The following is a 24,073-nucleotide window of genomic DNA, read 5'->3' as shown; positions in this document are numbered from 1 at the left end:
TTCCTGAAGTCACGGACATAAAATACATCCAAGAAGATCACATGGGTTTTCCTCTACCCATTCAACAACAATCACCTATATTTTGAACAACACTTTGTCATTAGGGCTGATACATATTGCTAATGTTATGCCTTTGTCCTTAGGCTTCAAAGAACTACCCAGTTGTGGAATCTTATCTTTTGTCTTACCTCCAAAATGACAGCAAGCTCTTGCCTACCTGTCCCAGGGAGAATGTTCATTCTTATCAAAACCTCAAAACACTGAAGGAGGACTCCTTCATTGACCTCAGTGGGCCTGGGCCACAGAACAATCCAATCCATTTAGCTGGATGGATTTATTTTCAGACATGTTTCCTGCAGTTTCCAGTCAGACAACATAATAGCAACTGGATACTTAGCCCATGTGGAGGACCTCTTTGCCTTGACGACAAATTCCCTGTCCTCTGACCTGTGGTGTTAGAAATTGCCATGTGTTTCTTTTGACTCCTGCCATCTTAAGATTCTTTTTGTGGCTTCATCCTCTGACTCTAAAGGGTGCTGATGACTCAGGAGGACAAGTTTCTCACCCTTTATATTCAGTGGTATAGGGGCAGACCTCACCCCTCTGATCCAAGCACCTCTGCTGGTACACAGTGAAAGCTCACGCTTCATGTACAGGTACTGCTTATTGGCTTTGACCAAGAAGCAGACATCTATTTCATCTAGCTGTTGTTCTAATCCCAGTGTGCTGCTCCTATTCATTGCTCAGGATAATTTATTCACCAACCTCTATCTCTCACTCAGCTTCATTAGAGGGAAATAATTATCCAGTCACAACTTCCAGTGGCAGAATTCGTCACATATTCAAGGGACACAGACAAAACACACACTTGCATGGCTGTTACTGAGATCTCCAGCTCTGCCACACAACTCACAAAGAGCATGGATAACAGATGGCCTAAACATACCTCTCCATGAGCCCCTTTAACTCAGACCACAGGATCCAATGATATACTTGCCAAAATAATCTTCTTTGTCCTGCCTGGGGCCACAGTAAGACTGGATCCAGAAAATAAATCAACCACATGATTGCATCCATTCCTCTCCTGGAGAGCTATCCAACACGGTCTAAGAGTTATTGTGAAACAGGGATCATTTTTCTTAATCAGTGCCCAACATTTTTTCTCAAACTGGTATAAAGGGAAGGTTAATCCAAATTCATGGCATTTCTTTTTGAAGTCTGTCAAGGTTTCCATTTTAAATGCTTCATCAAACAGTTCCATGAAGGGGAGAACAAATGAAACCATCCATTAATTTTCGTTAAATTGGAGTTGTTCACCTTACGTCATACGCTAAGATATTAAGAGTTTACCCCCACTCTTTGGAGGATAACTGGGGAAGGAGATGAAACGTAAACAGTGACAGGCACAAAACTAAATGAGGAAAGCATGCCTTCTTCTCAACGTTATCAGCAGAGAAGAATTCAAAGAATGCGATACAGTCTCAACTCAGCAGATTGATAGGGGAGGTGATGGGAAAGGAGAAATCCTGGCAAAGAAAACTTTGTCAGCGGGTACCTCTCAAACATGAACAAAGCAAAAATGTATTGTTTAAGTTATCACTGGGAACCTGACTAATTTTAAAACTTTACTTGAGGATTATCTGCAACACTGCACTTTGTAATAGAATGGCAGCCCTTTCTAAATACTGGCAACAAAGTTGGAAGTACACATTACAGGGATTTCCAAAAAGCCCTCCCTTCATGTTTTATTTTTGTCTTTCCTACTTTTTTTTTTTCTTTCTTTTTTCTTTGTAAAGAAGCAAGCCAAATGATCAAATATCCAAGAGATCCACTGGTAGAGGGTTGTTGGTTTTCTTTGTTTTGGTGTTTTATTTTGAAAAGCAAAAGTGAAGTGAGATATTTAACTTTTCCCCCCTTCTTCTCAAACACTGTGAGTCACAGCAGTTAAGTGAGCCCACAAAAAAAATGACTCATTGCAGAGCTAAAATGCCACAAGGCTAACTCAGTAGGAGACAAAAGCATACCATCCATGCATAAAAGAGCTGCCTGGAGATAAGACTAATTGTTTCTCCCTCTTCTAAAAACAGCAAAATGTTAGAAGTAATTCCTATAAAGGGGGGAAAAGTCCTGGCTTTTCAAAATCCTAGGGTGCTATTTATCCATGAAAGCACACAGCCAGCATGCCATTATACTGTAGAGGCTGCAGCAAATGGAAACAAAATGTTATTCAGCCAAGATATTACCTCATAGGCGATTAGTCAGTAGTCTACTATGAAAGTAGGAGAGAGTTTATTCTAGGACTCTTCCTTCCTCAGCTAAGCGGGTGCCAGCTTGAACTAGATCTCAGGCATCCCAGCGGTTAGCCCAGCTTTGCTTTCTTAGGACACTTAGCTTGGTAGAGCTAGTGTTTATCACCACTAGCAACAGCAAACTTATTTTCATCTTTAAAAACAAAAAAACGAAACCACAATCCTTTAAAATTGCAAAGCCTTGTGATAATTTTCAACCTACTCGAGCCGTTCACCCTACAACCATTTCACTCTTGCTCTTTTTCTTAACCAATTGCAATGCTCAAAAGCCTTCAGTCCTCCCACCTCACAGCAGCCCCTGGCTGAACTGGAACAAAGCACAGCAGCTCCTGTGAAGAATTTGACCCAGCCCCAGCAAAGGGAAGCATTAGCAACCAAGTGCTCTTTTGCCTTTCACCAGGAGCCAATCCTCAGGGTTTCTGCTGTGATGCAAAGGCCAACTTACTTTTCATGCTAATCATTTGCAACATAATGTACTCCAAGAATGTAATTCAATAGAATGAGCAACTTTTGACCCAACCAGTGAGCAGGATTGCAGAAGTACTTCCTATAATTAGACAACTGTTAACTGTAGGGCCATAAACGTGAGACTGACTTGAAAGAAAGCTGACAACCTTCTTTAACATTTTCTTTCCTTTGCATTTCAGTGAGAGAACATTCTTCAGATCCTCAGTAATGCACTTTACACTAATGCTTGTGAGAAGGCACTCAACTAAAATAGCAGACTGTACCAAGTTATTAGTTAAAATGGCACGTCCTTTTTTCTGTTTCCAAGTCCTAGAGGAAAATTCCACATTTTGGTGAGCAGACCTATCTGCATCTCCCAATGCGTTTTGAAATGACTTTTTAGAAAAGATGTAGATGCTGCAGGAGTCAACTTGAAGTTTCTTTGGAGCAGAGGCACAAAAGAGAATTGTTAGCAGAGAATTCCCTGGCTGACATTAGAGACCCAAACGCTGCAGGGGAAGAGTTTGGCATCCAAAAAGCACAAGTCATGGAAGCCCGAACACTAAGTAGAAAGCAGCCAGGCCAGCCTACTGAAAATGCAGGCAAAGCAGGAAAACAAGGGATATATAAATGACAGAACTGCGTGAGCTGCTACACTCACTCAATGCCATGAGGAAACTCTAGTGCTCCAGGAGGGACACTTTGGAGGCAGGTCGTCACCCTCAGCAATCAGACAGTCCTACAGTGACACAGCTCTAACTCTCCTGGAACATGTAAAGACACAGCTAGCTTAAGAACCTCTATGCCACACTCAACTGTGTCATGTAGAGAGGTTTCACCAGCCTCCCCTAAGTAATCCACTTCAATTGTACCTGTACATGCATATGTAGGCACATACATACAGAAAAATATGTTATGCTACATACACGGTTTTGTAGAGCTGCCCAGAAGACACTGAAAACAACTAAAGCCTATGAACGGATCCTTGCCCTTTGTTGAGAACTCCTACCAGCCATTTATCTATTCCATTTATGGAGACATCTATTTCTGTATATTAAGTATGATGGCTCTGACTGCTAGTAATTTCTGTTTCTATTCAAAAAGGAAACCACTCATTTCAGCTGGCACAAAAGATTTCAGATTCTCCAGGGTCCAGTGCTTTTTGTTCATTTTCAAAGTAGAAAGCTAAACCATGTACAGTAAAACCAACAGCCTCTGTGTTATTTTGCTTTGCTTTGTCAATCAAGTGAGCCTGCTGAATGTATTTCACCCATATATTTCAACCTCATCTGGAAATAAAGTTTCTACCAAAAATTTACAAAACCTGCACCATATCATCTCTCTCTGGAGAGAATTAACCCACAAATTAAAGGGGCATATAAAGCAAATTCCATTCTAAAATGAGTTGCACTGGAATTTGCCTGACTGTGAGAAGACTTTTTTTTTCTGTTTTCTTTACTGGCCAAAGAGGACTTTACTCCTAACAACCACAGCTCCTTCTCTGGGCAGCTTTCTCCTGACTAGTATGGATATATCTGAGCACAGGGAGAACATTTATCCAATGTCCTCTAGCATGGGAAGCATGACGAATTTTAGTAAAACAATAAAACATACATAGAATGTATAAAAGCACAACGTTTATTCTGGAATAGCTTTTAAAACACTCATTTGTGTAACACATGGGCCTCATGACTGATACTTCTAAGCAAGTCTCTTGTAATCAAGACCCTTCCTGTTACACATGTTGGTTTCACATGAATTAACACCCACAGCTCTCTGAGTAATTCAAAAACCCATGTTTATATTTCACCACAATATCAAATGGCAGTGACTTTCACATTCAGGAAAAAATCAGAAGTATGAATGAAAACACTGTGCATGGAAAGGCCAGAAATACAGAAAAAGAACAGATTGCAAAGAAATGCTTAATGGGCATAAATAGATCTGTTATGCAATAATATTTTTAATATTCTTGGGGAAAAAAATGCTGTTCTTGTTGGAAACCCTATCCCAGCTAAACTAGAGTGGAGTGACTTATTCAAGGCTATTGGATACATTTGCTTACCTGCTCTGTCTCAACGAAGTTAGACACATGTCCATCATCATTGACCCCTCGAATGTGAAACCGAGCACCAGCTCGCTCACAGCTGATCCGAGAGATAAGGCAGGCTTTTGCCTTCTTGTGGGAAGCGTAAACAGTGCGAACGTCCACTACACCACAGATCACTTTCAGCAACCAGTCAGAGCAGTTCACCTGGTAGTGTTTGAAGGGGACATGCAGTAGTTGGTTCCTGTAAAATTCAACAAGACATATACGGTGTACTCAGTAAAATAAGACCGACAGGCATGGGTCCCATCCCACAACAATCACTAATTTAAGCAAGTTTTTGTGACCCCTTTTCTGTTGCAGTTATACCTTATCTGAAATGAGGAAATATCATTTAGGAAAACGAGTATTTACACAATAGGAAATGTTTGTGAACTGCTACAATGAAAAGAGTGTGGCAAATTTGAATAGCTCAGCTACTGCCAAACTGCTCTCTTTGCCCCTCTGCCTTACAATTCAGCTTATGCAAACATTGTCTCTTTTAACTCCAGATGTCACAAAAAGTGCTATTGAAATTAAGAAGAACGTCTGTTTTAACCTTCAATTTATTTTAAAATCAACAACCCAAGAAACCCATCATGCTGGTTAACAGTGATGCTGGTCTCTTCTATTATGACTTATTCCTCATCTCATTTTTCAAAATGTGACTTTAGTCACAAATGAGGGCCAAGAAGATCCCTCTTATGATCATTTATGGCTCAACAGCAGATCTATACAAGAGTTATTATATCTTTGGAAAACCCCTGAAGTACTGTTCTTAAAGAGTACAGCATTTCTCTGACAGGGTGAAAGTCAATCCTACATTTTTAAACTAAATACGTAACTAAAAAAAGCAACTCTAAAACAATTTTTGGTATCTCTACCAGCTCCTTTTCCTAGCTCTATTCAAAGAGCAAGTCCCAGTGAGGACTCAGACAAATTCCATTAGATCTTTTTTTGTTGTTGTTGCAGTTCATTTAACAGACAGGTTGCATTGCTTATAATTAAGGCTGTCTGAAGCTTTTCATCATATAACCATTTATCTCACTGTTTGCTTTTTCCAAGAATCTGTTGCTCAGTTTAACATTCCCCATATCACATAAATGCCTTACAATCAATTTTCTTTGGAACACCTCTTTGCCCTAAATGTGACGTTGTCACCATTCGTGCCTGCTCTACAACACACAGCAAAGTGGAACCTCTTCACAGGGTACTGCTAGATTAGTCAGAAGCAGCAAAGAGAAGTTCAAATACTTATCTTCCAAGATGAAACATTTCAAAAGATGGGACAGGTAAGAGAGTTGCTTTTTTTATTAAGAGACGTTGTCACCTTAGGAGATTCTACACTGGAACACAGCTCGTTTGTGTCACATGTCAGACTTGACGTGCTTAGAGAGCTTTTTGAGAGGAATGCGTAATTAGCACAGCTGAAAGCAAGTTTTTATTTACCTCCCTTCTGGGTGAAACTCAAAACTCTGTATCTTACCATTTGTAAGAGAAGGGCAGAAAGACTATTTAGCCTGACTGAACTGCTCCTCTCATGTTTATTTATCACCCATTATGAACTTTTTTGACAATTTGATATTCACCTACTTTAGGCCACAAGACGTATCACACATTCTAGCAGTACACCCACATTAAACTTGGGCAGTTATTTCCCACCTATACCATACAGCACTCATTTGTTTCCAGTACAGCTATGTTTCCTGCATACCTTTTTGTTTAGAATAAACAAACAAACCTGCCAGAACTTGTAAAGCAAACAAACTGAATTGCTTTAATGGGGAACCCACCTAACAGAGACAAAACCCAGCAGTTGTGTTTTCCTTTCCACTCAACTAATATTTACAAGAAATGCTTTTACTTTGCTTTGTAAGGACAAGAAAGTAAGAATTGCAAAGCAGTGGATCACTGGAGTTTCCTTCTGTGTAACATACTTTTACACTGAGCTGCAAACATATTAATATTGATGCTTTCAACACAAAACTAGGGCACATTATTGAAAGATTGAAATGCAGACTTTAAACTCATACACTCTAAAAAATATTTTAAAAAATAAAAAATATATGTCTATGGGTGATGTGATTTATGAACAGTTCAAGTGCAGGTTACTGTTAGATAACTTTTAAAGTAAATTATTACCACAAGGGAAACTATTCTTAACACACAGAGAAACATTTCTGTAGTGTGAACAAGAAATCTTGTGTTTCCTTCTTAAAAACACAAAAAATCCAGTTATTAGAATTGCATTTCACTGTCAGACTGATTTTAATTAAATGGAAGTTACTTTTTTGACACTGTTTTACCATGAACTCAGTAAGGCCACAGGCCCCGTAAAGTGACATGACAACGAAATGAAAGGTGGCACACCTGGAATACACACGTTCATTTCTCTCTGAGGACGTTTGACCAGTAACATACAGATGGGGCTGACAGAAGACTTTGGTACAAACATGCAGTACTAACCAGAAGAACGAGTTACCAGATTCATAGTGGTTATCACCCTGCTTCTGAGCTCGCACAGTCAGGTCAAAGTTTGAGCCTGCATTAGGCCAGGAGAAATAGAACATCCCAGAGTTCAGTATTTTCTTCAAGGCAGTAACACGCTCCTCTTCCTTTGTTTCTTCCTGGAGAGGACAGAAATCTGTTGCAGTAATTTTGTAAACTTCAGCGTCCAGGATTTTTCCCACCGACGAACAGCCTGTCACCAGGACCAGAAAGTGCAGCCGAGTGTTACCTAGAAGGCGATAGTTACAGAAGGGTTACAGGAGGACACAGGCTTTGTCATTTCCAATCAGTCTTGTCATATGTAATGCTGACAGGGCTCCAGCAGAGGACAGTATCTCTGCTTCAGGAAAAAGAAAAAAAAAAAAGACAAACCACAAGCACATCACCAATGCTCATTTACATTTCCAAGTTCCTTTTGACTGCAGGTAAATGACCAAATTTGCATAATAATCCACATATTTTTACATTTCTATCCTTTGCTGTATTAGAGTGCATTTTTCCCCACTTAGGGCGAGCTCTGTATTGGATCACTACTCAAAATCAGATTTCACCCCCTGGAGAATGTACACTTTTCACTGGATTTGATTCAAGGAAAAGATAAGAACTCTGATCAATTATGAGATAAAGTGTGAACCTCCCTATGTATCTTTCAATTGACTTCTGAATTTTAAAGATATCAAGCACTCAAATTTCTTACTGGTTTCCTCTGAAGCTGGCTGTTTTCAGCCATTCAAAAAGTTTCAGTATTATCAGTTCTTGAGATTTTACTTTTTTGTGTCACAAAGCAGAGTGTATGTGATTAGATGACAACCTCAAGCATCATTAGAAACAATTCTAGCTCTCACGGTTGTGAAGGAAAGCATGAAATCACGAAGCAGCTGAACTCCAGAGCCCCAGAACTAAAAGACAAATTTTGAAGTTTGAGAACACCACCACCATCAGATTTCTAGTACACAGAGGGATTTCAACCTCTGTTCATTCTCCTTGAAATGATAAATAATTAAGAAGCAGCAGAACAATTGTTCTTACAACACTAGTTTTACTTGGAAGAAACTATTTGATTCCTCCGCCAATCTCCCCATGGCAAGGGGGCTGGAATTAGATGATTGTTCAGGTCCCTTCCAAGCCAAACCATTCTGTGATACACTTGAACTGGTCTCGTACAGAGACAATGCCATCCTACAGAGCCAATGCCACCCCAACGCTCTCCAGTCAGTAAGAAAAGGTAGGAGTGAGCCAAGATTTATTGCTTTACTAAAGCAGAAACAAGGTCTGACCTGCCAATAGCCTGTCACTGTGCCCTAAGGGCACGCTTTGTAGGACTGCTTTTCAACACTCCTCAGTGGAAAAAGTCCAAAACCACAGACCAGCTCTCACGCAACAACTAGTTTGTTCCTGAAACATCAGCAGGGGAGCCCTTGCTTCCAGATCGCACAGTGGGCTACAGAAACTGAAGTCGGGGTGGTTTTCAGCAGGGCCAGAGTATTTGTGTAGGCACTTGGGGCTGGGACAGCAGGACAGGGTGGGAGGTTAGACCTTATTCATTCTCTTCTGCTGACTTCGGTTTTGCATTTGCTTCAGCCCAGTGTAGGTGGTGTTTATCAAAAAGCTTTGTTCACCACATTTCTTTCTGTAACAAGGGTTTGCTGTGTTCTCCTTTCTGAGGGTTTTAAAGCCCATCTTCTAGACCTTTCTAGATGACACAGTAGCAGAGGGTTAGAAATACTTATAACCTGATAGTTTTTTCCTCCTTTGCATATGAATGTACATAATTACAATGGATTAAGTTGATGACTACATCAGTTATCACAGTGTTAGTTCATATCTTCATACCATCTCTTGCAGCCAATAGCTTTTGTGACTGGTGAAACCCTGCAATACTCATTTGGAAAAAATGTATAGAAACATTATTAATATCCTTTACTATCAGTCAGCTTGAGGGATAGAAAACCACTAGGGTCAGACCTGAAGAGCTGTCTGGCTGGGATGCTGAGACAAAGAGTACAAGCACTTGCACTGGCTTCAGCGACCTTTTCTAGAGGATTCAGAAGAGAATGAGAGGGAAAGTCAACATTAAAATAACCAATAAGTACTAAAATTTAGTACTGGTGGGCTCATTATCTGTGGTTCTGTCCTTCAAGGAGCTTGTAACCAGAGGGAAATAACTGGGTCTAAATAAAGCAATTCCTTAGTTTAGGAAGGCAGTGTAGGAAAAAAGCACAGCATGAGGGAAAAGATGATCAAATCTATATGTAGTATTGCCTTACCTAGAAGCTTGCTAATCCCTGGCAGAGACTCTAGACTCTTTTCACTGCCTCCTCCACTTATTTACTCACTCTCCAAAAGGGAGTCACATTTACGCATGCAGAGGTCCAGCATCTCTCCTCCCCCAAACCACTAGCTACTGAGCTCAAAAATAGAAATCACAGCTAAGGAGCTGCCGCATTGTCCCCGATGCGTGAGGAGACTGGCAGCTTTCTGAAGCTGTGACAGTCTTTCCTGCCACCGTGTAGTAGCCCCTTACTTCCACAGAATAACTCCATCTGCAGTACTTGGAAAGGAGTAGCAAATTATGGAGAAGCCTTCATCCTTCACGTACTTTTCATGACACCTTAGAACAGCGACAGGCTGGCAAAGGAGTGCAGTGTTATGTCTCACACTTACATCCTAGAACATTAAAGAAAAACGGGGCAAAATTAATGCTACCAAAACACTATTCAGCTATCCATCTTCTAACCACGTCTCCATCAAAACCTAAGAAATTACTTATCACTAAGCTACGCAGCTGTACACAGCAAAATACAGTTTTCCTCTGTACTTCCTTCTTCGCCAGCACCTCAGTTTATATATGGGGGTCTCTTCTTTCAATCCCAAATCTGTTTTTCCTCACACTTTCTCGCCCCTGTGTCTCTCTCCCTTTGACTCAAGCTGCCAATGTTTTTAAATATACTGATAACTGCATTGGACAAGTTTGTGATGGAAATGATAACCAAGCTACAGCCATTCATGGTTTCACTTAGGCGTTTTCTCAGCTTGAAAATGCTATTCCAAAGGAAAAACAGAACTATTACATATCCAAACAGTACCTCGTATGGCAGAAACTTAACATTCCCAGACGTAAGACAGATGCTTCTGCTTATTGCTAGTCACTGAAAGTCTGATTATCATTGTGGATATACTAAAACAAACAAACAAAAACAAACAAACAAACCACAATCCTTTTACATCTAAACTTAAACTTTAAAAAGCCAATGTGGTTTCTTTTCTGGTATGTAAACATCAACAGGCCATAAGATTTCCTGTTGAAAAATAACTACTTAACATGGAAACAGAAGTATCAACCACAACCCTACCTAAATGCATTTAAATTTACAAGGAGAAATTGCTCCAACCAGGACAAATGCTGTTACTGGTGTAAGTAACTTTTACAAGAAGCAAAATAAAATTGATTTTCTAAGAATTGCAGATGCTAAGTTCTTGGGTAATTGTTCATTCAATGGAGGGAATATAACATTTTTAGCTGACAGGAATTTACTGAAAAATTCTTTTAGTTCCTACACAATTCATTTTTATTATCCAGTAAATCTCACAAAAGAATGCAAGAAGTTGCATTCCTGGCTTACTAAACCCTCCCCCACAAAAATCTCCTGCTCTCAACACAACACGAAATTTCCTACGGTATAAGGATTTGTGAGGCCACAGCATGAGAAAGAGAGGATTTTTTAAAAGAATTGGTTTTGCTGAGCTAACTATGAAAATATCACAATTTTAATAAAATCGAAATACCCAGACATTCCTTAAAGCAAAAAGGTATTTCTCCTTAAAACAGCCAAGACTATTCCATTAATTCCTGCAGCCTTAACTTTTTCAAAACTGCAGCTCACTACCAATACATTAAAAATATTACTGAAGTTTCCAGTGAAACTGTTCTTATGCAAGTAGCACTTGAAGTCCCATACTAACACCAGTCACTATGAAAATACTTCAGACGGTCCAGTCAGATCCACCTGGCAGCAGCATTATAAAGCACATTATGGGACTACAACCCTTGAAAGGAGTTAAACAGTATGCAGGGTATTTATGCTTGTTCTGTCCAAAACATCAATAGCTAAATGGATTTAAAAAAGAAAAGGGGGGGCGGGGAGACAACTTTTAATCAAATTTAACCAAGGCTTCCTACTCTCAGGAGCTCCCTGCATATCTGGACTAGGAGACAGACCAAACTCCAGTCTTATTTCTTAGAACAGAAGCCCACAACTGTTATCCCAAAAAAAGTAACTAAGTATACTGGGAGGAAAATTATGGTAATTTTTCCTTGATGTCAACGTGCCGTACAGTAGCAGAAAGCATGCTGCATTCAGCTGACAGCTGCAAAGTGCACGATAAATGGGACCAGCACTAAGGTCAATGAAAAGCATCCCAGAAAACTTTTTTCCTGTGAAGTGCTCAAGGCTCCAGGTGTGGCTCCTACCCTTGACTTTGTACCAACAATCATATCAGCTGTGGACTCTACTATGTCCTCACCTTAGAAACCAAATATCTTTTCTTTAAAAAAAAGAAAAAAACCAACACCTTTTACAAGTAATTTAATATACAGTCCTACTTTTTATTAGCTTTTCTAAACTTTCCCGTAGATGAAAGTGATTTAGGAACATAAGAATTGCAACAGAAGATCACGACTGTAGAAATGTCTCTTGTTTCCTTGGGATACTATCTTGAATGTTTTAAAGAAATCTCTGAAAAGATATCGGAGCAAGAAGTGAAGTGTTCCTTAGTGCCCATTCTTTCCGTAGCAATACGCCTATGAAAAAGCAGGATCTACTGAAAGTGCTGAAGAAAAAAAAAATGTTTAAAACTTATTTATGGATCAAATCTTGATCTCAGATACATGGATATAAATGTTCGTGTATTGTGACCAAGATCATTATTTTGCCCTGTTACAGCTATAAATCACCGCTATCATCTGTAAAGAACCCTTTCAAAGAAATATTAGAAATGTACTGTTCGCAGCAATACGCACTGAATGCCCTTTTATTGGGTTGCGCAAGGGAGGCAGAAGAGGGAGAATATTTGGCAGAGAAACAAGACGAAAATAACTTGTATCCTTTCTTCTTTTCTAAAAGCTCTTGTGAAGCCAACTGCCTTAATGGAAGTTCAGCAAGCCTGCCACAGGAAATGCAGTTCTGGTACGTCACACCTACAATAATAAGCTGCAGTTTCTGTATTTAACCTGTCTACATGACTCCAGACAATTGTTTCCCCTGCAGTTTATGGGATGACTTTAGAGCTGCCCGTTATGAGCTACAGGGAAAAGGCAATATCCAATTCTTATTTTGTCCTTTTTAACTGTCAATATTTCACTCGACTGCCTTTTCCTTTTATAAATGAATCCACTCCAATTTTTATTCCTTCTCCATTCCAACAGTCATGCCATTTCCTTATGTTCCCTCGGCATGTTCCATTTCCAGTGCATTTCATCTTCACTCCCCACATATCTCCACTTCACTTTATAGTCCACTGAAAAACAGTTTTCAAAGGTATTTACGCCTCTCATCTCCCTTCAAAATTAGCCACAGAGTGAAGCAGAGGATCTGATTCTAAGCAACAGGCTGAAAATCTCTGAGGAAATCTATAGCAGAATCATAAAAAGAACCAAGATTTTCCAAACTACAGTTTTAGCCTCAAAGACGCTCTTTCTCCCTCTCCTAAGTAAAATTATATATTAGGAAATGATTAAAAGGAATAGAAAACAGGTACTTAGTTGTCCTTTTTTGCTTTGAGAATTCTTCCTTTAGACCATCAAACACATTGTATGCACAAAAGCAAGAGTATATACAGCCAAGTTAATTCAGAGCACCTCCCCAAATACAGCAGCTGTATTAAACTAAGCAACCTACATGGTGATGTTGCCAAAATACTACTTTATATACGAACCTGTTCCTGACATCACAGTGTTTAAAGCAAATGCTGCAAAGTCAGCTCTTAACACTTTGCTTAAAATGTATTTGCCACTGCAAGATCTTCTTTGGCAGCAAAATCTTGGCTGGGATACAGCTCCGAAACACTGTACAATTCATCCTGCTGCCATCCATCTCACAAAAGAAAGCAGAAGAACTTAGTGAGTCATGTTAACAGACATAAGTACATAGAAGTGAATGTTATCACTGCTGGGAAACATTAACTTTGTGAGTCAGCTTCACATATTTCATCTACTTTCTTGTGAAAAGCATGATCTATTCTGGCACGCTTACAATGTGATTTATTTGGATTCCTAAGTAGCGATATTTACAGATTAATTGAAGTGCTCAGAGACATCTTTCATGTCTTGAAAAAGTCTCCCCTTCTGCTCTACAAATATGCTCTTTTAATATCCCTGTGGAATGTACTTATACAAATATTTTCAGTTAATTTATTACTTGTGATCTGCAGGTTTCCAGCTGTAAAAAAAACAATAGAGATACTTCTGAACAAAATGTATCTGATAACTGATGGTCAGTGAAGAGCTGGCCGATTATGCCCTTGTTTGCATAGAATATATTACCTAAGAAAGCAAAAAGTTATATTACATACATTTTTGGTAGTGTTAATCTTTTACGTAAGCAACAGCTAAAAGGATGGCGTATACTTACGGGCAAGATGGAAAAACTAACTGAGACTGTGAAAAAAATGGGCTACTTCTTTACTGGTCAAATAGCAGGCAGGCAATCATCTGTGCTTTTTTAAACATGTTCGGCAGCTGAAAATCTTTGCTTACCTTTGCTTACCATTACAGCATGACCCTCCTGACTTTTCACTCAGTCAAAATTAGGAGTTGACCTCCAGCAGTAAACTTTTTTTTTTTTCTATCATCCAATTACCAATACAATTTTAAACAATCCTTTCCAAAGGAAGTCCTGTACCAGGACTTGTAATTTAACAGTAGGACAAGACAAAGGTACAGTGACAGAGCTCAGAGATGAAAAAAACTCACTCTTCACAGGCACTGAAGTTAAGCAGGTGTTGTTCAAAAAGAAGTAAGGACATGGCAACACAGAAATAGGAGAAAAGAAGAAAAGATAAGGCTGAGTATATTTCATATCCCAACTGAAATAATTCACATTCTAATATGAAGACTAAAACCAGATATATTTAGTTCCCATCACGTACAAGAAACTACTCTCATTTGTAGCTTGAAGAGCTTGACTTCAATAGCTGCATTCCTTTGCTATTACAACAGGATTAATTAGACTACTATGAGGAAAAACAGGTCCAAGTGCCAAGAAAAAACAAACACAAATCCTCCATTTTTAATTGCATTAACAAATTGATATACATCTCCATAGAAATGCCTAATTAATTCCACAAGAAACGAAACAAACAAAAAGCCCACATTCATTTAAAAGACTAGATGGGCCTAGAGTTTTAAATTACGACACAGAAATCTTTCAGACTGCAGCCACCTCTTCAGATCAATCTTGCATCATATTCCTTGAGCCATAAAATGGTAGGTAAGCTATAAAAAGATACACTTACATGTACTGGTCTAAATAAGCCAGTGCTTACACCTCCATTGCCTTCCGCAGATTCCTTGATTAAGCACTAAGTTATATGAAAATCAGTCTTGTCATTTCTCCAAGTCAAAATTAAGGTTTACTCTAAGACCACGAGATCAAGTCTCATACAGCTTTCCTTAATGAACACAGAAAATGTTTGAACTATACCATGTTTTAATACCACTAACCTTTTGTTTTAATGCATCCTTTTCATCAGTGGATTTGATGTCTGCTGTGCAAGGTACTATTACCTTCGAATCAGTGACTGCAGTCCTGTGCCTAAAACATGCTATTTCCATTAAAATTCCTGTAGGCAGCGTAATAGCAAAACCTCTGCTAAATCAAGATTCCCAAACTGTACAGAAAATTAAAGTAATGACAATAAATATTCCTTACTATTCCTTACTAGTTGAAGTTCAAGGACTGCTTCTGCAAATCTTTTTCCATGTGAATTACACAATTAAAGGCAATTGGGCATTATAGCAAAGACTAGGAATCTGCAGTTTCAGATGGCAATGATTAATCACTGTTTAAATATGATCCTTCAAAAAAAAAAAGTGAGAAATCAGTTTGCCTTGGATGATTGCAGTAAAAAAAAAAGACAGACAATTATCTTCAGGCAGCTAAGAATGTCAGACAAAACAAAAGCAAAAAAAAAAATCCAAAAATGCTTAGACTATCACTTGGCAGTATGCTTTTGGCACAGCATAGAAAAAGAAGTAGATCTTTTCCAGACTACGCATAACAAGCTGCAATTAGCTTTGAAATGTTAAGGAACTGGACAACTTTAGCCATTTGGTGCTACAGCATGCCAGCACTGTCTGGACATTTTTATAATCTTAGTCATACAGATGGTCACTTACCACATTTAAGCTGAAGCTCTCCTAAACAGCCATAAGCATCCATGAGTTTTTCATATTGTCCTTTAATTGCATCCTTTTCTTCTGGAGCTAAGATACAAAACAAAAGACAGCAAACCTTAGTGTTCTGGTCCTTATCAAATTTTAAGATTGCTATAGTCTACACCAATCCATCCCAGCTGATCTCAGTCAGAAAAATAATTACATTAGTAGAGTTAAAATGCTGCAAGAACACAGCATGTGTTGTTTTAATGCTTAAGAACGTTAAAAAGCAATGGGACAGAAGCATATAGCCTCTCCTCCCACCAACCTAGAAAAAAGAAGGGCACGCACTACTTTTCCAGGACACATAATTATTAGTAATGCCCTAATTCTACGGTGGAGATGTTAGCAGATGCCACGCTAGTTTCACAATGTGTAAAGGAATGTATACATATATTTAAACTTTACACTGTTCAAAAACAAGAGCAACAACAAAAAAATTGTCTGGCCATGAACTAAAATATATCTTTTCCTGATGTACAAAAAGAGACGGTTTCTGTTTCCAGATTCTCACAGCATAATTTCAAACAGAATCAGAATCTTTTATGCAAGATAACATAATTTGATGTAGGCAAATCGGATGCTGATTTCTAGAGGAACTAAACTTATATCTCAATCAAGTAAGAACTAACTGTTTAAAAATAAATAAATAAAATTAGAGGATCAAATGCTGTTGTAAGATTTGTGTATTTCTGCAATAAATGACTTCAATGGGCACAAGCTGAACACTTAGATTGACTGAGTATTAAGCCAGAATATGCCCCAAGCTCGTCACTGCTACTTTAGGGAAAAATCAAGTACTTCCTGAACCAGTAAGCCTGCATTTTGTATATATTTCCTAATGAGGAGCAAATTTAGCCTCATGAATGAATAAAACAAGACTGTGACCCTCAAACGTCCGTTTACTCCTTGACTGCAAATAAACAGACACATGGTTCTTTCACAGGTTAGCTAATGCTTTAAAATCTTATGCTCCTTGCAAACTTCAGCAGTTAAAAAAACTTAAAACCCCCTGGCCGACAAATGACAAGCTGAACTGCTCGAAGTGGATGAGAGAAAATAAAGCAGCAGACTTTTCTTTATGAACGTCAAGAGGCAAAGTAGCTCAGTGAGAAGCATGGAAAAGAAATAAGTATCTCATCTCTCTCTGACATTTTGAAGTGAAGGCAAGGACGCTTCCACTTGCACAATTCCTGTAGAGTCCTTAGTAGAGGCAACCCCCAGAGGAAATGAAAACGCATTTGTCTCTTGTTTTTGCATCTGTGTTGAATAAGGAAGAGTTGTTAATTCTTTTCTCAATTTTATTTTTGCCACCAGGCTTTCACAATCTATTTTGCTTTCTTACAAACACTGAGTGAATCACACAAATCCAGCAAAATGTTGATACCACACACACCAGTGAAGTAAAACATAAGCAACAGGAAGCAAATAAAGGGATTTTTATTGTTTAATGTAAACCTCTGGAGAGCAACAGTTTAAATATTCAATAACAGCATCTCTTAAGAGCTGAGACTCTGAAAGCTCACTTCAGACAAAACTTCTGCAACAACAGTTAAGATAGAGTGTCTCATCAAAAAATAAAAAAAGATTGTCAGGCCTTTCTTGTGTATTAAAAAAAAGACAAAAAGAGGTTAAAAAAGTAATGTCTCTCTGTCATATTCAGTAACTAGAAAAAAAAGCAGCAAAAAGATACTGATATTTTTCTTAAATTTGTTCTCCTCTTTCAAACTCTATAGTTTGAAAGAAAAAAAGAAAAAGCATACACTGAATTCTTGCTCCAAACATTCCACCTTTAGGAAGAAATAGGGAATGACAGAAATAGTGAGAGATTTAGATCTCAGACTGATGCAGGACCTTGCAAACCTTCAGACTAGACACAACCTGAAAGCATTTAAGAGACATCTTGAAAGCACAGCGATACTCTTCAAAATAAAATTACGAGTTGGAAAGCTGGCCATTAACATGCCTGGTAACCACATGATCCAAAAGAACAGAATTTGTGGAAATAAGCAACACAAAAGTCATGCAGCTAATGGCAAGAAGCACCTGACACTGGCATGTACAGAAGCCTCCAAAGTTTCCTCGGTCAAGCCAGCAGCATCACACGCACATCAGCTCTTGGCACGGCAGTTCTCCAAGGGCAGACAAACAAACAGCTGGGTTTTGCCGACAGCTGTACAGGAACAGGCTGTGTCCTGGGCAGACCAGTTAAAAGAGGATTTACCAGCCCAGCAGCATCAGTCAGGGCATCAGTAGCAGAGGAGCTGCCTGAAAGAGAGGAGCAGGCTCCCAATGCAAAGCTCTGGGAGGACTCTGGGCTCTGCTGCCTCTCTTTCTGGCTGGCTAACAACTCACCAAAATTTATACCATATAGCAAATCCTGTTATTTTTTCTGGGTTCATTTTGCTCCTAAACCAATTTGGATTCAGAAACCAAAGAAGGGTCAAAGGGATCTTCCCCCGACCACCTCTGTGTGCCCCCTGGAGAGCAGCGCGCTCCTCAGGCCTCACCCAGCAAGCAGACAGCCCACAATATGTTACTGCGCAGAGACCAAACTTTTGTGTGGAAAAAAAACCATAATCTGTTATAGAAACTGAAGACTGCGGTCCCATTATACACCCAGGTGCTTCACAAACTCCTGAGATGCACTTTGATCGCTGCCCTTCTGCTTGGGCCAGGGCCCAGGCCCCGCGCAGCAGGGGTCAGGCACAGTGCCCCCCCGGCACAACCTCCAAAATGGCTCCTCGAGGTCTGGGGGGCTCGTTCCTCCCTCATGCCCCCCAGCTCGGCCTGGTCTCACTCTGTGCCCTGGTGGTGGGCAGGTCAGAGCACGGTGCCTTCCCTCCAAGTGCTGCGGAGCCCTAGATGGATCCGCACGTATCCCAGCCCATCTTCGTCTTTTTGGAGGGAGGAGGAGGAATCCCCAACAACCACTATAAAAAATGATACACTGAAAGGATGGCCAAAGCGTGACTTTAAAGAACATTGCAGATGACTTGTGCCAATGTCATACCTTATTATTAAAGAGAACTATTTAAAAATCTTTAAAATTTCTTAAAGGAATCTAAAGTTTCACCAAAACCTGGCCTTAAGCATCTCCTAGACTATTTGCAAGCAATGCTAGGACAATAGAGACAGCATCAGAAAGCAAGTGACTAGAAACAGAACAAAGCTAGCCTATGTGCTATTGCCTTCACTGAACAAAGATCAGAGGTAAGGGGAAAAAATACTACAGAAGGATTGTTGATACACAGGGAGAATATAAAGCATATTGGACAAGGCTGAACAATATTGTAAACACTGCCTTAGTGACAACATTTGACAGCTGGGTATGTCCAAAGACAAAGGTCTTTTCTAATCAGTAACAAAAAAATTATTTATGTGTTTTTCTGTTGAAGTTTCCACTGTCAGAGTTTTCATTCTGTAAGGGCTTTCACAAAAGGCCTGAAATGCAGAGGCAAGGAGTGCTGTCTGCCTAAAAACCTAGGACAAATAATGGAAGTCTAACTACATTCTACTCACAGGTAAAATCCTTCCTTTTTCAAACAAGAAAGATGGAAATATATATATATATTGTTAGTGGAAGTAGGTGCTACAGAAGTTATTGAAATTTACCATGAAGATGTCTACTTGGAGGACAAGTTGAGTTTTCCAAATACATGGTGCATTTGTTTATTGCTTAATAATGGCTTCAGGTACTACAGAGTACACCTGGTAATTACCAAACTTCGCTAAAAGCTTCCCACTGATACTTTTTAGCAATCTTTCCTTCCACTAAACATATAATTGAGTATCCACCCTTCTGCACTAATTGCAACTGTGTTGTATGTTCATAACAGCGTTAGAGAACTGCACACAGTGTGCATTCCTCAAGCGCTTTTTTAATGTTAATTATTTAAAATCTCCTGATGTAAATTATATATAAGGTTAGCATCTTAGGTGAAATTATTAACTCTTGCAAAACAAAAGGTGCACAATAATTCAATAAAAACAAGCTATAATAAACTCAGCTGAAAGTGACCTTTTTCCAAGCGTAAAATGTTTCAGAGCCAAAGGAAAACACCACGAGACGACATATACCTGCTATCCAAGTGTGACTTCCTGCTTAGACAGGCTGCAAATTCGATTTAATGGCTAGCAGGAACTGGCCAGGCATATGCAGTTTCCTTTATCCAGCCCTTCCTTAGGGTTCATCTCCTGGGCTTCAGCAGGAACCACAAAGGCTCTCAGACACGCGGTGCCCAGGAAGCTCCGTGACTGCAGGAAGGGGGCAGAAAGGTACCACCAGCCCAAGCCGAACATTAAGGACAGACATAGAAACACCTACAACTTCCAGGTAAAACCACAGAAAGAGCTCTTTAATAAAAAAAAGCCTGGGACTGGTTTACAGATGCTGGCTCTCCCCTCTTTCTTTAGCCTGACTCTGGAAATATTTAGACACTAGCTTAGCCGTAGGTACAGCCTTGCATACATGCTCTGAACTGTTTGTAAGTATTTGTAGAACCCAATTGGATTGACGTGACAAGGGTATCAAGGAGCTTGTTTCCTTTATTTGTGCTTCTTTCAGCATTTTGGTGACAGGTGTGAATTTTTATGAGAAAGAATAAATGCATAATCAAACAAGTTTGATACACAAAAACACTTGAGAAAAAAAATATATACACTATGTCCAGCATAATAACCTAGAAATACGTTCAACGTCTGGTGTTATATGAGTTCAGATCATTAACTTGCTTCCAGCTTCTGTTTTCTGTCATCCTCAGACAAACCCAAAGCACTTTGTTGTATTTTCATTTACGTTCATAGTCTTTCACTGCTGAAGTCTTCCCATTCATATCCAATCCAAGCTATGTAGGCATTGTGCAAGTCAGGCTGCATTATGTAATAGCATATACATCAAGCAATATAGGGTTGGGAAGAAGTCTGTGGGCAGAGTTAGAGTTAAGAGAGTCTGGATATTCAAAATGTTAAGCAATATTTTTTACCATATATATTTCCTAGAAAGTCTATTGCCTGCTTGAAAACATTGCAAACAAATCAAAAAAGGAGCATTTTGAAAAGGTTGGTTCACCAGCTTTCTATATTAGATGGAAAACACTGTTTCTAGTAAGGGATTATATTTTCATACCTGTATATTAATATATTTATTCACAGCCAAAGAAGAAAGGGTTTAAAAAAAAAAAAAAAAAAAAAGGTTTGTACTGGCCACTCCTGTGGTCTGCAGGCAGTCAAGAACATGGAGATAAGTCTCTAAGTCATTTCCCTAGAACCTGACCATGTGGTTCCTGTTATATATCACATATATTAACACAGAAACACTGACAGTGTAACCCAGAAAAGCAAGGCTTCTGTCAAGTAGATTATTTCTACTGCACGGTTTGTAGGAATCCACAAACAGGAAAAGTTTGAACACCACTAAACCACAGAAAAAATTATAATTTTTTTTCTTTTTAAAAATTGTAGTAAGTATTAGAAATACAAATATAATAAGGAGACTAGTTATATAAATATCCTGGCATAAGAGTAAAATGAGTCATGCTGTGGGGCTCATTGTTTTTGATAGCACACAGAAATATATTCACAATATGTTTGCACAAGTATTAATGTTTGATTTCAAAAACCCCGCTCAGTGACATATTTGTACATATAATTACAAAACTAAAACTAATTGTAAACATTGAATGTACACACAGCACAGAAACGGCTTTCTGTACAATAAAGATCCGTAGGTAAATACCTGCCACTTCCTGGTTTTGCATCCCTGCCCCGCAAGGCTATGCCCTGATTTCCCCCCGCCCTAGCAGGGAACCACACAGCTCTACCTGCAACCGAGGCTGCAGGGGAGGCACAGGGCTGCTCTGTGGAGCACTCCTCTTGACTGCATTTCACCTGCTATAATAAAGTTAAATACCTGTATTTTCAGCACTTTAGCTTTAGTATAAAGTTCAGTTCATTTATGAAGTGTTAAAACTGTAATGTGTTGAAAGTAGCACAGCATTTTGAATCTATATTCCCCCTTGTGTAAGCAAAAGCTTCTAAATCAATGACAATTTTTCCTCAATCTTCACGACGGTAAGTTTCTTCTATAAGAGAAGCTACTTATTGATGTTCTAGTTCAGCAATTCCTGGAAGAATTGTTTACGCTGTCACCCATCCTTCTGGGCAGGAGTAAAGCCTTAGGGTTGCAAAATAAAGCCTCTTGCAAAATGTACTTTTAAATGCAAAACAGCAAGTTTTACCTTACAGTGTCATCATGAGAAGAGGAAGGGAAAAAACCTACTGTCCTTAAAAACACTGTTTAACTGAAAATTGTGTGGCCATCATATTGCATCACTATTCAGAAATGTTAATCTTCTACTGAGGTGTTTTATGGCCAGTAACAACCCAAAGCCAGTCAAAACAGAATTCGTGTTGTTTCTGTTGTCACCCTGGCTGTGGAGTTTCCTCTTTGCAATTCTTGTAAATTTACCATCACAATACCTACTGCTGTTTTTCCCTCCTTTTCTGGTCCTTTGCTTCATAAAGAGAAAAAATGAATTAAACAGGCTCAACTGGATAAACTAGCTCTTCCTACAATACAGGAACAAACCCAGGCAGGAAGAGAAACCAGATGAATTAAAATGACAAAGCTATTAACATGGAGTAGGTTGGGTGCCAATGCATAAATGATTACAGTTATCTCAAGAGGTGACATTGGACTTTCAAAAGGCATGAGAAACAAGCCTTTACACTAGCCACCATACAGACCATTACTTTAAAATTCATGTAGCAAATTAACATGTATTTTAAAAGAAACTGTATAAGTTCTCTAATCACTTCTAGCTATGGCTATTTAAATGAAGGATAGCAACACTGGGAAAGAAACATCTATTTTAAATTGGTGATTCCTTAAATTAGTAAGATTACAAATAATCTTCCCAACTACTGGTCATACAAATGGCTTGGGGTCGCTAGATGAATGCTGGTCTCTCAGTATTATTCATGCACATTGGCTTTAGACGGTGGAATTGCTTTGGATGTATACCAGAATAACAAAAGCCAGATCAAAATTCATTGATGTCAATGGAGAGTTTTAATGTCAAAACGTTTTTGGACCAGGGAAAGCGAGTAAAATGCTGGTCAGTACTACCAGACCTATTGCTTTGACAGTTCACTTAAAACTGACAGCAAAACATATAGAAAAATGTAACACATTTTTCTGCACATTAATGTCCACCGTTACCAATGAATCTAAGAAGAAACTGAACCCTCAACGTATCACACAATATAACATTCCCATAACAATTAAAAAAATGCAGGCTGTGACAATAACAACATCTTTATCAGGACATGTCAAAAGATTTGCACTCTTGGAGCTTGTTCTCATGCAAATCATTGGCCTCCCGTATAGCTTGTTGGTTTTCCCCACTCATATAAATCCCTAACACCTGGAAATGGGGCATTTTGGCCTGGATGTCCTGCCACAGCCTGCCATGGAAGATCTGATTCAGCTTCCTCGTGTCCTGTTGCTCTCCTCAGTGATCAATGTGACCGGCATTGCACAAAGCGCAACGTACGGACAGTTTTTACCACAAAACCCACGGTTTAAGCCTCACCCCTTTCCTTTGAGCTGCCTGAACACAGACCCCCCCCACACCACAACCAGCGGCAGCACTGCAGGCGCAGGTAAGCGCTACGTGCCGAACCAGTTAACCTGGCACAAGCACGACACCTTCCCCTGCATTTTTCGTGCCCAAACACTCTCAAATCACCCCATTTTTCTGCGCTACCGCTGCATTAACTCCTGGGCGGCAGGTGCCAAAGCCCAGGACGAGACAATCCCCAGCACGCCCGTGAGCGCCTTCCACTGCCCGGGCAGAGAGCAGCAGGCCCGGGGGAGGGCTGTGAAGGGCCGGGCTCTGCCGCGAGCGGCTCGGGACGAGTGCCCCGAGCCCGGTGCCCACCCACGGCCCCCACGCGTGTACCGGACCCCCCGCATGTGGCGCACCGGGTCCCCGCCCGCCCCCGCCCCCCGCATGTGGCGCACCGGGTCCCCGCCCGCCCCGCCGGGCACTTACTGAGCGCCGCCACGGTGCCGGCCTCCAGCAACAGGCAGTCCCGGCGGCTGCGAGCCTCCAGCAGGGCGCTCGGCCCCGGCTCCTGCTTCCAGAGCAGCCGCAGCCCTTTGCTCAGCGCCATGGGGGCCGCTGGGCACGGCGGGGGAGGCTCGGTGCCCGGAGGCCGCCCGCGGCAGGCGGTCACCTCGGCGGGCCGCCGGGAGGCGCCCGGCGGAGAGCTGCCGGCTGCCGG

General features: G+C 40.0%; 1 protein-coding gene across 3 annotated transcripts in view; it reads right to left on the bottom strand.

Annotated features, from left to right (window-relative positions):
* SYNJ2 (synaptojanin 2) overlaps window positions 1-23,975 on the bottom strand; it is a 64,312-nt gene extending 40,337 nt beyond the window's left edge. Inside the window, exons 1-4 of one of the 3 annotated variants that reach the window (XM_048080765.2) lie at window positions 23,842-23,975; window positions 15,746-15,832; window positions 7,309-7,579; window positions 4,822-5,047 (exon numbers count right to left, since the gene is read on the bottom strand). In XM_048080765.2, coding sequence (XP_047936722.2) covers window positions 4,822-5,047; window positions 7,309-7,579; window positions 15,746-15,832; window positions 23,842-23,962 — 705 coding nt within the window. In that variant the 5' untranslated portion in view covers window positions 23,963-23,975. Of the gene's footprint in view, window positions 1-4,821; window positions 5,048-7,308; window positions 7,580-15,745; window positions 15,833-17,830; window positions 17,859-23,841 lie in introns of those variants that run through there. The other 2 variants (XM_048080767.2, XM_013178224.3) reach the window with 2 other exon arrangements.
* Between the last annotated feature and the right edge of the window lie 98 nt (window positions 23,976-24,073).

The sequence above is a fragment of the Anser cygnoides genome, chromosome 3 (assembly GCF_040182565.1).
Source record: "Anser cygnoides isolate HZ-2024a breed goose chromosome 3, Taihu_goose_T2T_genome, whole genome shotgun sequence".
NCBI lineage: Eukaryota > Metazoa > Chordata > Aves > Anseriformes > Anatidae > Anser > Anser cygnoides.
Note: the sequence above shows the minus strand (reverse complement) of the source record. Positions and strands in the feature narration are given on the sequence as shown.